The sequence below is a fragment of the Pinus tabuliformis genome, chromosome 5_1 (assembly GCF_031772625.1).
Source record: "Pinus tabuliformis cultivar Carrire ecotype Pingquan chromosome 5_1, CPIR1, whole genome shotgun sequence".
In the NCBI taxonomy this organism is placed as follows: domain Eukaryota; kingdom Viridiplantae; phylum Streptophyta; class Pinopsida; order Pinales; family Pinaceae; genus Pinus; species Pinus tabuliformis.
Window position 1 is genome coordinate 323,039,876 of NC_142305.1, and position 12,618 is coordinate 323,052,493.

The following is a 12,618-nucleotide window of genomic DNA, read 5'->3' on the forward strand; positions in this document are numbered from 1 at the left end:
TATGATAATGAGAATGACCTTACAATCTTATGGATTCGTGAACAATTACTAGTTTCAATACCATCTTTTGGATACGTATTACTATCATTCTTCATGCATTACATTTCCATCGACATCTCTACTCTGAGTAGTGGATGGCATGTCATCAATGTATGCTAATTTCATCAATTCCTCAAATTTTTCACGTGGTAGTGCTCTCTTCAATGCTTCTCTTCTTCTCCTAGTATGGTTTAAAGGATGAATTGGATCATCTCGTTGAATTCTTAATGGTCTAGTTGGATCTTGATCATTAATAGGTGTATCATCAACATCGTTTACCTATAATTAAATGCAACCATTATTTAATGTTAGATAGCAATTACTGTATAGAACATGGATCCATTTCAAAGATATACGCAATAAATTACTCAACAAAACAACATTATACATGTATACAATAAATTAAAAATATTATTTTTGAACACATTATTTTAAAAACAAGCCACATTAATTTCATATTCTTAGATTTTCTACCTTAGGAACATCCAAAAACAACAATTGTCTCAAATTATTCATCTATGCATGTAGTATCATCATGACCAACCTCTTGTTCATTGTGTTGATTTTCTATTTCATTTACAAACTCCATTGTCATATCCTCTTCCACCCATTTCTTTTTGCGTGATTTAATTGTAAGGCGTAGGCCACGTCCATATGCAGGTATTTGTATTGGTCTATCAAAATGATTAAACTCCTCATTTGTTCTGATTCCATTGCCAACCTAAAATAATTGATACATGCATTATTTTCTCCAAGGTTAGAGATTAGACTATATGATGCACTTATATCGTCCATTAATTTATAACTGAACTTCTTTATAACACCCACAAAGTATAACAATTGTATCAAAGTATTCATTCCATGTATTATCATCATGACTAACCTCTTGTTCATTCCCAACTTTGGTTGAAGATTAAGATGTCATCTAAATACACCACCACAAATGCATTGGTGAAGGGTCACAAGATGTCATCCATCAACTTCATGAAGGTTGCAGTAACATTTGTCAACTTGAAAGGCATGACCAACCATTCGAAAAGTCCCTCCTTGGATTTGAAGGCAGTCTTCCACACATCAGAATTAACCAAACTTCAAGTTAATATTGCTGGAATATTTGGCCCCCTTGAGCTGGTCCAGAAGGTCATCAATCCATGGGATTGGGTACCTATTATAGACAATGATTTTGTTTGGCACCCGATAGTCAATATAGAGTCTCCAGGTCCCATCCTTCTTATGTACCAATACAATCAGACTCCCACACGGTGATGAGCTTTTCCTAATGTGCCCTTTCTGCAACAACTCCTGAATTTGCCTCTTGATCTCATTCTTCTCCAGAACACAACGTCGATATATTGATCCATTGGGAATGACACGCTTGGGGTCAGATCGATGGAGTGCTTAACCTGACAATGGAGAGGTACCCCTGCAGGTGAGGTGAAAATGTCCTTGTACTCCTCCATGACCTTGTCCGTCTGCTACTACTGTGCGGAGGAGCCATGTTTGGAATTTGTGGCCACAATCTTCTTCTTGTCCTGAGGGTGAATCATAAGGAAAACAAATTTCCTAGTCTGTGAAATGATCTTACTACATTTCTTTGCAGAGATCAAATAGATGGTGGTAGGCGGGGCTACTCGAGCTAAAGGAGTTGGAGACTTTTGGCTAGTCTAGAGAATATCACAAAACAACTCCTAAACTTCAATGCACTCGCTTTCCAACACATACTAAGAAAGGGCAACAAGTTGGTAAACATGCTTGCCAATGAAGGGCTCAACTTCACTTTAGAGCTCATGGAATCTCTATGGGAACAAATTTTTGTTGCTCAATGGAAGCATGAATGTCAGGACATTGTTGAACAAGACAAAGTTCCCTAAGGTGGGTGCACAAAATTAATTTTCCTGATTGACCATGATCTGTAGTAATCATATGAGAGGGAGGCAAGATGCCCACACCTAGCGACCTGCATGGCATATCTGCCACCACCATCACAATTCTCAGTAGAGGATGATATTTATGGTATTAGAGGCATTTGTACGAAAGGAGGTGGGCTACTATCATTTCGTAGATCTCACACTCTTCGAATCGAGCACACATTCATGGTTTTATGTAGGTGAGTACACCACTGTCATTTAAAGAAGCAAAGCATATCATGTTGGATCATTAAGAGAAAAATACAGCCAATTCTCGAAGCCTTTAAAATAGGGCATATGGTCATGGGGTCCTGCAACACTCTATCAATGACTCTAGCTTGCAAGCGCCATGTAATCCCCGACGTTTGCACTTGCAATCAACCCCTTAGGATCTCCACTTTCGGTTATCATCCATGCCTCTCCTTTACAAGGATCTCTATCAATCAAGTTTGGTCTTCTCCTTTACTCCCGTTGCAACTCACTTCAGGATTGGTTCTTTTCCACAACCTCTCTTCTTGCTCCGATTTGGAATTTCGGATCTTGTCTCTCTGTCCCCATGCTTGGCTTTATTTTTGTTGCAGGTTTCCTCACCTGAGCCTCCTCACAATTTTAACCCCCCCCCCCCCCCCCCACTTTCAGTTAGAAAGGTTAACCTCTATCTAGTTTATTTTTACCCACCATCGACTTGTTCCTCCTTTCAATCGACTTTCTGCCGCCCCTACCTCTCACTCAGTCATGGTTCGATGTTGCACCACCATCTCCACAGAGGCAGAACATAGGGGCAGATCGAGTCAACCCCCCTCTCCTACTCCTCCCTCCCTGCATGCCTCCCATGCTCAGGATTCCACCGGAGCCATCGTGGACCATTATCAACGTCTCGTTCTTGAGGTCATGTAGTGAGCTATCGCTTACATCAAAGGGCAAGTTCGCTAGGCTAGAAGATATGTGCCAAATCATCACGTGGAGCGAGAAACACAAGATTATATTCATGATAACAAAAACTCCACCAGGGCGAGGGCCTCTGCTTAAGAATATTAACCTGTAATGGCATACTGAGACACTCATGGGCCGGGTACTTACTGACAGGGTTGACACCTAACAAGAGCTCCTTATTTGATGTTAGAACTCCTAAACAGAATGAACAACATGGAGAACATGTTGAATGACATGGATGACAACCTCAACCAAATTCTATCTACTACCCAACCTCCATCAACCACAGGAGATGACTCTCACCCTCGAGCTCATACTTAACACCCTGTAGAATGACAACTCAAGTGCAACTCTAGGAAAAATGATAACTCTCTCTATACCGTCTCTATTCTTCTACTTGTTTCAGAATGTATTTTGGTCTCTTAGTTTATGTAATTTTTTCTATGTATATCCTTGTTTTTGGTTTAAATTCCCAGACTCTCAGGTTAGAAAGAATGCGAGCAATATGAAAATTTTGTTTATGTGCTATTGCTTTGACCTCCCTAACGATAGACCAAACCAATCCATCTATGTTATAATCACGTTTTTTCTCACAGTAATATAATCTAAATCCTCTAATCTTACAAAAATATGTCATTATTAGCTCAAGGCTGAACTCTTATGGGATTAATACCCTTACTTACCGGATTTTATTTTAAAATACTCGTTTATCTAACTTACTTGCTACATTAACCCAACTACCTTGTTATTTACTGCGCTAAGCGCATGAAATAACTCCATTCTTTCAAACAATTCTATCTCTTTATTTATCCTGTAAACTATTTATAACAACATTATTTAACCCTACCTTATACCTTTATAAAAAGATTTAATTATCATTATAAATCTCCATCAACAATTATATTTTTATAATATCTTTCCTCAATGATCTTATTACCTTGAAATAAAAATTAAAAACTATCCTAATCCCTAAATATAAACCTTTCCCTTTCCCTAGAATGGAAAATGGTCCTTCACACTCTTATAACCCCTAAAAACATATTCTTTTAAAATATATAGCTATCTCAATTATCACTCCCTTTTAAAAAACACCCTAACATCATATTCACCACTTTTAAAGATTCTCTGCAAAGATTCACCACTTTCGAGGATTCCTTGGGATTGGACTATTCGACATACATAACAAACAACTAAAATGGTCCAATATCAATCAAAATATCCACAATATGACATATTCCATAAATAACTAACACCCCTGAAAAAAAAAAACACTTTCCTTTTAAACACACCGAGATTTGCAATGTTTAAATACATTGTAAACTAGTCTGACCCCTAACCAGAGTTTGATAAAAATCTCCTAATATTATTAAATTTATTTAAAAAAATAAAATAAAAAATATCTCTATTTTATAAGAACTTAATTAACATTTGACCAACTGAAAATTTCGATCACATGATGTTCCATTCCCAACCTCGTCCCCCCAAAAGAGGGATTTCTATCACGAGTTGTCTGATTGTCAATAACTAAGAATTTCGCAATAAAATAGATTAAACCAAAGCCCTGCATAGTACCGTGAGGCTTTAAAATCCCTTTTAACAAAGTCGTATCCACACATCTCCATTGATTCGGCCTTTAAGCTCTGGAATCTCCCCCTTCTTCTTCATCTGCCTTCAGCTTGCATTCTTTCAGTGTTACCAGCGGCAAAAATGAGTTTTGCAATGCGACGATTGGTGGGATCTGCACTGAAGAATGCATCATCTTCTTCTTTCAAAACTAATGTTATGCCGAGAAGGTTTTATTCGAGTGGTGGAAGTCCGCCACGCAAGGTTGTTGTGTTGGGAGCTGCTGGGGGTATCGGGCAGCCATTGGCTCTTCTGATGAAACTCAATCCTCTGGTGTCAAAGTTGGCGCTCTATGATATCGCTGGCACTCCAGGTGTGGCTGCAGATGTCGGCCACATCAACAGCCGTGATGAGGTGGGTTCCTCTTTTCCTACCGCGTTTTTTTCGTTCTCTGTATGCTGGATCTGTTCTCTCTGCGAACGATAGAGATGTTTTGATTTTAGTTTCAAGGGATCTCCATTGGGATCGATCGTACGACGACCCACTTGGTAGGATCTACTTTTCGTTAGTGTTTTACCTGTTATTAGTTCTTTGATTTTACGTTTCTGATATTGTCCATGGTCAGATACTTTATTTATTTTGGTAAGCGCCTATTTTTTTAAAGGAACCAGGCCTTATACCAGGCTTAGACTCCACTGCTATAACCTGTCAAGGTCTCTGGGATTCTTCGAATGTGGAATTTATTCTTTTGGCCACATTTTTGCAGGAAATATGCCTTCCGGGGCTTTTGAACGTGGGTTTGAGCCCTGAAAGCGCAATGATTTAATTTCTTAAACACAACCCAATTCACGTTAATGATCAACTCAATTCACTTTCATGGTCAGTTTGTAAATGTGTTTGTGCATATTTTGATTGATGAAAAAAAGCACCTAGATATTTATTTCGTGGAAATCCATGGCTGCATCATGTGCACCTACTCGATTAGGGTTTTTAATTTTATGGATCTAGGTGAAATTTGGCCCAACAATCCATTGAAGCAACGCCCATCACATTGTCATTCTAAAACGATTGTATTGTACACCGTGAATATTGGATTTGACTATACCTGACATTATTTGGGCCATTTCAAAAGAGGCAGATATTGAGGGCTACATTATTATTTTTTTTATTGTTTTCTTGTTGGCAAATGTATTTCTGTTAACATAGCGGGTTTTGCCCTCATTGTAGATGCTACAAACATAGAATCTCTATTCCACCAATTTCATGCAGGATTTGCACCTGATCTTGTCTGTTGAATCTCAATATGGTAGTTAACTCCGATGGTGAGATAATGCCGCAACATACTTCTAAGAGGGCACTGAAACTGCTATGATTTAACTACTTGACTACAATCTGCCTGAAATTTATGGCTAGATTGAAATTTGGGTTGTGCTTATTATTATTATTAGCAGTAGTAGTATTTGCTATTGATAGGAGAAGGTTGAAATTGAGGTTGGGCTCACTATTATTGTTTTTGTTTGGTCAAGGCCTTTTGACTGGCGTGGGTGAAACACCTTAATTGCATCTATTCATCAAAGTCACGCATGACTTGCAGATGGGCTCATCTGTGCAAACCTCAATAGCACAGGGGTCATCATTAACAGCACCTCTGCATTATCATTGAACTGGTGTTTATCACGTTAACCCGACTTCATATTTTGGAATGACATGGGCAGCCGCATTATCATGGGAATATGCCTCCTGGGTTTTGAACCTGGGTCATCCTCATGACAAGCACCCTACAACTTGCCACTAAACCACAGCCCAATGGACGAGGTAGTTCATATTTTTTTGATGAAAAGTGCATCTATATTTTTAGCAGAATCCACAGCTGGATCATATGCCTCTGCTTAATAGGACTTTTTGATCTGATGGATCTAAGTCATACTTGGCCTAATGACTACTTAGAAGTTAGAATAGTCTCATTGCATTGTCAATTTGTTATTTTGTGAGGATTGAATTGATGACCCTCTGCATATTGGATTTGCCTCTATATCCAACCTTTTTGGGGTCATTTAGATTTGCATCTTTATCCATGAGTAGATTAAATCAAAATAGTCTTCGCAACGTAAATTAAACTAAGGTTGAATAAACTCCCTAAAGTGGCTTGTGAGATGCTAATTATTTATCACAGCATCACTTTTATACCTGGATTGGATAAGAGTCTTAAATGATAAAACTAAGGTCCTATCCAGTCGTACAATGCTCCCTTTGATCATCACATTTAAAGAGGATTAGTTAAATGGCTACTATTTTGTTTAGCGAGTTGTGGCATTTAGCCCCCGCCAGACATACAAATAACCATTTATCCCTTGAAAGGAATTGGAGATCACATTGAATTACACTATCCAAATCACTAAATGTCCAATTCCTCTATGTATATTTTTAGAGTTGCCTGTGGCATTCTCAATATATATTTAGTATCAGTGCCGGTACGTCCTGACTACTTGTTCAATGTGCCTCCGACACAGAGGACATTCTGATAAGCGTGATGAGCATGATGTACAGCAGCACATATGGCCACACCTGTTGCACCAACAGCACACCCACTTAAAAGACTATTAATATTAAGCTATGCAATCATCAAGTTACATAAGCCTGAAAACAGTTTCTACCCAAAAAAGAGGTTCGCTGTAAGAAGTAGAAGGATGAAACATACGGAACAAAGACTACATTATATTCTTGCTCCAAACATATAATACACAGAGCTGGCATGGGATTCTCCCTTTTCACTTCATGATCATGTTCGCTCCCTGCATCATTCTGAACCCCTGGGCAATTCAAATTACTTGAAAATTATTTATAGCAAAGATACTTCTTTTGGATATTCTATGAAGAATAATTCTAGGACAAATCTGAAGTGACTGCAACAAATTCTGGAGCTTACCTTCATGGACATTCTGCTCCCTCCGCTGAGCTGCAGCTCTCCTTACCCTACAGGAAACAAATTTTAATTGGGCTGACATCAAATGAATAGGTATTTTCGATGGTATCATTTACACCAAAAAATATGAAGTAAATATAAGCACTCAACCTTCTTTGCCATTCACGGTGCCTTCTCCTTTCCATAATATGCCGGATGGCATGTGTTGTCATTAAATACAAACCGAAAATGGTTAATCCCAGAGATGCAAACTTGTACCACCTGATGCCAAGCTTCTCTATAAGTACATTCTGTGGAACAGAAACACACAATATTCATGGAAAAAGAATCTTGTAATGCAAAATTCTCAAAGGAACTAACTACCTTGCCCATTTGCCAAGATTTGCAATAAGTTGGTCAATACTCTTTGGGGAGACATAAAATGGCCCTTTGCGAGGCTTCTGAATTCGAATTGTCCCTATGTCATCTTTCATGGCCTACATAAAAGTACAGCATGGAGAAAACCATGTTATTTATTTCAACAAAGAATTGAAAACTTTGCTTCTTGATTCGAATTGTCCCTATATCATCTTCCATGACCTACATCAAAGTACAGCATAGAGAAAATCATTTTATTTATTTCAACAAATAATCCAAATTTTTCTTCATGGGTTTTCTAGAACAACTACTGATTGATTCCAAACATTCTTTGCTAGATGACGATGACGGAAGACTCATTATGCAAACAGTCATAGAGGATCGGAGATAAATGAAACTGGCCAAAATAAGTCATATACTCTAAGCAACTGCTTTAGATTTCTTGCCTATTCAGTGCTCTTAAACTTTAAATTTAATAGAGAATCAAAATCAAGCATCCTCGAATAAAAGTATTATTGGATCCCAATACAACACAAGGAGCTTAAAACGCAAATTAGTCTAGGGGAAGACAATTGGATTGAGGCATTGCCTTTGAAATTGGGAAAAACCAGCTAAGGTTCTATAAGCACTATGCAAGGTCAAAAGGGCAGGCTTGGACCTGCTTAGCCATTCTCAAATAAAAAGTATTATTGGATCCCAATACAACACAAAGAGCTTAAAGTGAAAATTGATCTAGATGAAGACAACCGGATCAAGGCACTGCTTTTTAAATTGGTAAAAAACATCTTAAGGTCCTATAAACACTAGGCAAAGTCAAAAGGGCAGGCATGGACCAGCTTAGCCATATTCTCAATGCAACTTTGGTGTTTGCATTTGGAAAGATATTTCTGATCATAACAAAAATGGCACAATTTCTAGTCTTCAAGTTTCCTTCATGGCATTGTTGGATAATCCTCTAGAAACTAAATGACTAAAAGGAACATCCTTTTAGTTAACAATGAACATCAATAAGCATCAAAATTTAAAAACCAAGAGTAAGTCAAACGTCAAGACAAAGTAGTGTAATATGTAGTGCCAGGCACTGACGTTCCAAATAATCTTTTATCCTTGGCATTGTCTTCACACAGTCATCAGGATACTCTCTCACATAGTAAAATTGCCCAGTCCACCATTTCAACAATGACCATAGAATCTCAACAGTTCTTTCACAATTACAGGGATACATGAATAAACATCAAAAAATCTAATATTATGATTTAAATACATGGAACTGTCTTGTGTCAAGCACAACAATACCTCGCCAACAACTGTCAGAGTAGTACCTGTGGGAAGTACTTTCTCGACTCTCTTCACTCCAAGCATCTGTTGTAATAAGTTATAACATTCATTAAATCAACACAATGACTGATCTTCAATACTTCTTTATATAATGGTAGTATTTCAACAAAGCGTAAGTGTGAAACACAGACCTTAAGGCCTTGCAAATAGTCTAGTGTACCACGCACAGGTGACTGGCCAGATTCTTCAAAAACTTCACTTGCAACAGTTAATTCTAAGCCCCTTGCTCCACGAGCACCAACAACATATGCACTGCCTGTTCCATCCTCCTGAAAATAAATAGACATCCGAGATAGAGAACATAAAAGCATATGAATTGCAGAAATATATATTAGTAAGGCTCCTTAATGCATTTCTCACAAGATAGTTTTGAAACACTGGGCTCAAATATTTGTATTCTGATATGGTTGAAAATGTTGATAGGTACATAGTAAAGACTATACCCTGATTGAAATGTCGTATACCTGGATTGGACAAGATTATACCCTGATTGAAACGTGGGTTGGTATAGGTCTTCAATCTCCTACGAGCATAATCATTGCTTTTGGTGCTCTATCTCCTCGGTAAAAGCCAAAAGGTGGATTTTACTATAGAATACAAATAATCCTATTCTTGTTCACTATGAGGAGGACATACCATTGCTTGGGTCATGGAACAAGGATAACAAGTTTTACTTCTTTTGGAACTTTGCGATAATAATTTCTTTTCTTATTTTTTGGTCTACATATTTATCATTTAATTTGGTACTGCCATATTGATTTTATCATGCTTGTGTCACGACCTTGTCAATAATTCACAGCAGTGTGACCTGGGTGCAGGTTGCAGGATATATGGGAGAGGAACAACTTGGCACGGCATTGGAGAATGCAGATGTTGTGATCATTCCTGCTGGTGTGCCTCGAAAACCTGGCATGACCCGTGATGATCTCTTCAACATCAATGCGGGGATTGTTAAATCTCTTTGCTCTGCAATTGCAAAATACTGCCAAGAGGTAAGTTGTCATGATTTATGATCTTCTTTGAAGTTTTTGTTTTCATGCGATTTTCTTATTGACTATTTCATAGGAATAAGCATGACATTCATTGTAAGTTGCTTTGTCGAAGGCTTTGTATGTTTGAGATCTATAGAGATGGCAATATATACAAATACATATTTGCAAGAATCTTTAAGCAAGTTGTTGATCTAGATTTACATACTGTTCTTGTATATAATCAATTCTACTGGAGAGGTTAACGAAGCTTGAAGAATTCTTTGAGTCAAACGAATAGGTGATTGACTCATTATTGACTCTTTATTTAGACAAATTGCAGCTAACTTTTGCCCATAAGAAGGAAATACTAATTGAAATGAACTTAAGAGTAATTAGCTGTGTAGTCCAATGCAAGTTTGCAGCCACTGTTAAAGCCCTGTTATTCTTGTTTCTCCTCTTGTAGTTAGTAACTTAGCTTTTGGACTTTTGAGAAAATTGGCATATGAATATCAATATAAAAAATATCCTTGGTCTTCTATTTAACTGTGCACAAATCCACTTGATCACGAGGTATCCTCTATAACATTATATATTACATACAATCAGTATGTACTACCATTAGTGTGGCAAGTTAATAGATAAAGAAGTATGTTTCACAATTATTTGTTTTGTTCATGTACTGGTGTGTGTGTACAGTATGTATAGTATATTGTTACATATTATATAGATAGAGATATGGAGAGGGGGGAGAGTGTACTGGATAATGTTTTCCTTCTATCAGGAATGGTATATTTGGATTCAAGAAATCATCTAGAATTGGTTTTTATGGCATTGCTGAGGACTTGATATCCATGGCAGGCAATTGTAAATATCATCAGCAATCCTGTAAATTCTACTGTACCAATAACTGCTGAGGTTTTTAAGAAGGCAGGGACCTATAATGAAAAGAAACTCTTTGGTGTTAACTCTTGATGTTGTCCGCGCAAAGACGTTCTATGCTTCAAAAGCAGGAGTTCCTGTTGAAGGTATTTAAAATTCTGGCTTGTTATGCTTAGCTACTCTCAAATATTTAGTATTCTGTAAAATATTTTTATTTTTTATAATTTAATCATGAAATATGCATCCTGAGCAAACATGCCAGGCACTTCTCCTCATTTCAAGGATGGTATCATAGGGCTCAAGGCCATCAGAAATATAGTCAGCTCAAGATGTCACTTGAGGGAATTGAACCCGGGTGGGAAGGATAACAGTCTTTGCACACAACCATCTGGGCTAGACCCAATACATGATATGCTGCAGGATCTTACCAACATCATGCTTTTTTTAACATTAGATACAATTCTCAGTTTTATGTTTGTTGTTGATGTCATCCTATGCTGTCTGCAGAAGTTGATGTTCCTGTTGTAGGTGGACATGCGGGTGTTACAATTCTTCCACTTTTTTCACATGTATATGACTTTGTTGGATCCTCATCTTGAGTTTGTTCTTTACTCTTGGATATTAGAAGATTAATTTATCAAAGATAAAATGAGATCATAATTACCTACCCTTCAATACAGTTAAAAAGGGAACTAACACTTTTTTGTTTTGATAAATTTTTTTAGGCAACACCAAAGCCAAACTCTGTATTGTCTGAGGAGGACATTAAAGCCTTGACAAAGCGCACACAGGATGGAGGAACTGAAGTTGTTGATGTTGGCATTATGGCTAAAGTGTTGTCCTTGATGGCAACCCATTCAGGTAATAGATCACAGTACTTCAAGTCAGCAGCAGAGATTGATGATCAGCTATCAAATATTGAAGAAAATAAGGGGTACGCAGGTACACCTTGCATAAGGTGCGTACACGCAGGTCAGTATTACATAAAGTGCGTACATACCCGCAGTTATCCCGTTCAGGAGGTGCGTACCCCCAGTGCACACATTTCAAGGCAAAGAAATTCACATGTGGGGTTTTCTTATGTTTTACTCTTGGTATTTAGCCGACGGTATTGTGTTATTATGGTGTCGGCTCGTGGTATTGATCCATGATTTAAGGAAGAGCCTTCCTATATAAAGCAAAGGAGATCATTTGGCTTGAGCATGTTTTTGGGTTGAATATCTTATGAGGGCTAGATCTGGTCTAGATCTAAACAAGGCGAATCTACTGATGGACCGAGATCTCTTCGGCGCATGTTCAGATCTGTAGATCTGACTGTCTGGGTTACTTCTGAAGTCTTGAAATCATCTATGCCCGGAGGTACGCAGGTGCAGTAAGAGGAAAGTGCGTACGTACGCAGGAACGAAGCGTTTCAGGTGCGCCGGTACGCAGGCACAGAAGGGTTCAGGTGGGCCGGTACGTAGGCAGTTCAATGGACTCAGAGCGAGGTACGCAGGCTAGCAGTTGAGCAGGGTGCGTACTGTACGCAGGCTAGCAGTTGTGCAGGGTGTGTACTGTAAGCAGGCCAGCAGTTGAGCAGGGTGAGTACTGTAAGCAGGCTAGCAGTTGTGCAGGGTGCGTACTGTAAGCAGGCCAGCAGTTGAGCAGGGTGAGTACTGTAAGCAGGCCAGCAGTTGAGCAGGGTGCTTACGTAAGCAGGCGAGCAGTT

General features: G+C 38.3%; 1 protein-coding gene, 1 long non-coding RNA gene and 1 pseudogene across 3 annotated transcripts; 2 read left to right on the forward strand and 1 right to left on the reverse strand.

The window, feature by feature from the left end:
• Positions 1–4,522: 4,522 nt before the first annotated feature.
• Positions 4,523–10,736, forward strand: LOC149164655 (malate dehydrogenase, mitochondrial pseudogene; annotated as a pseudogene). The gene is made up of 3 exons (XR_016260083.1): positions 4,523–4,856; positions 9,879–10,052; positions 10,728–10,736. The product of XR_016260083.1 is annotated as a malate dehydrogenase, mitochondrial pseudogene (transcript).
• Positions 6,672–9,835, reverse strand: LOC149164656 (E3 ubiquitin-protein ligase SP1-like). Its single transcript, XM_089430949.1, has 7 exons — positions 9,192–9,835; positions 9,019–9,084; positions 7,729–7,841; positions 7,516–7,626; positions 7,369–7,415; positions 7,141–7,252; positions 6,672–7,007 (listed from the first exon to the last, which is right to left on the reverse strand). Exons 1-7 carry the CDS (start codon positions 9,369–9,371, stop codon positions 6,905–6,907), a joined length of 732 nt encoding a protein of 243 aa, XP_089287075.1. The 5' UTR covers positions 9,372–9,835; the 3' UTR covers positions 6,672–6,904.
• A 260-nt stretch (positions 10,737–10,996) lies between the features above and the next one.
• Positions 10,997–11,724, forward strand: LOC149164657 (uncharacterized). Its single transcript, XR_016260273.1, has 3 exons — positions 10,997–11,056; positions 11,418–11,479; positions 11,636–11,724. It is a non-coding gene; the product is annotated as an uncharacterized LOC149164657 (long non-coding RNA).
• The last annotated feature ends 894 nt before the right edge of the window (positions 11,725–12,618 follow it).

Excerpts from the sequence above, each read along its gene's own strand:
- LOC149164656 (XM_089430949.1), bottom strand. The coding sequence starts at position 9,371 with ATGCTTTTATGTTCTCTATCTCGGATGTCTATTTATTTTCAGGAGGAT. Across the intron at positions 7,416-7,515 it reads CACCGTGAATGGCAAAGAAG|GGTAAGGAGAGCTGCAGCTC; the intron begins GTTGAGTGCTTA and ends TGTTTCCTGTAG. Across the intron at positions 7,008-7,140 it reads TATAATGTAGTCTTTGTTCC|GTGTGGCCATATGTGCTGCT; the intron begins GTATGTTTCATC and ends TTGGTGCAACAG.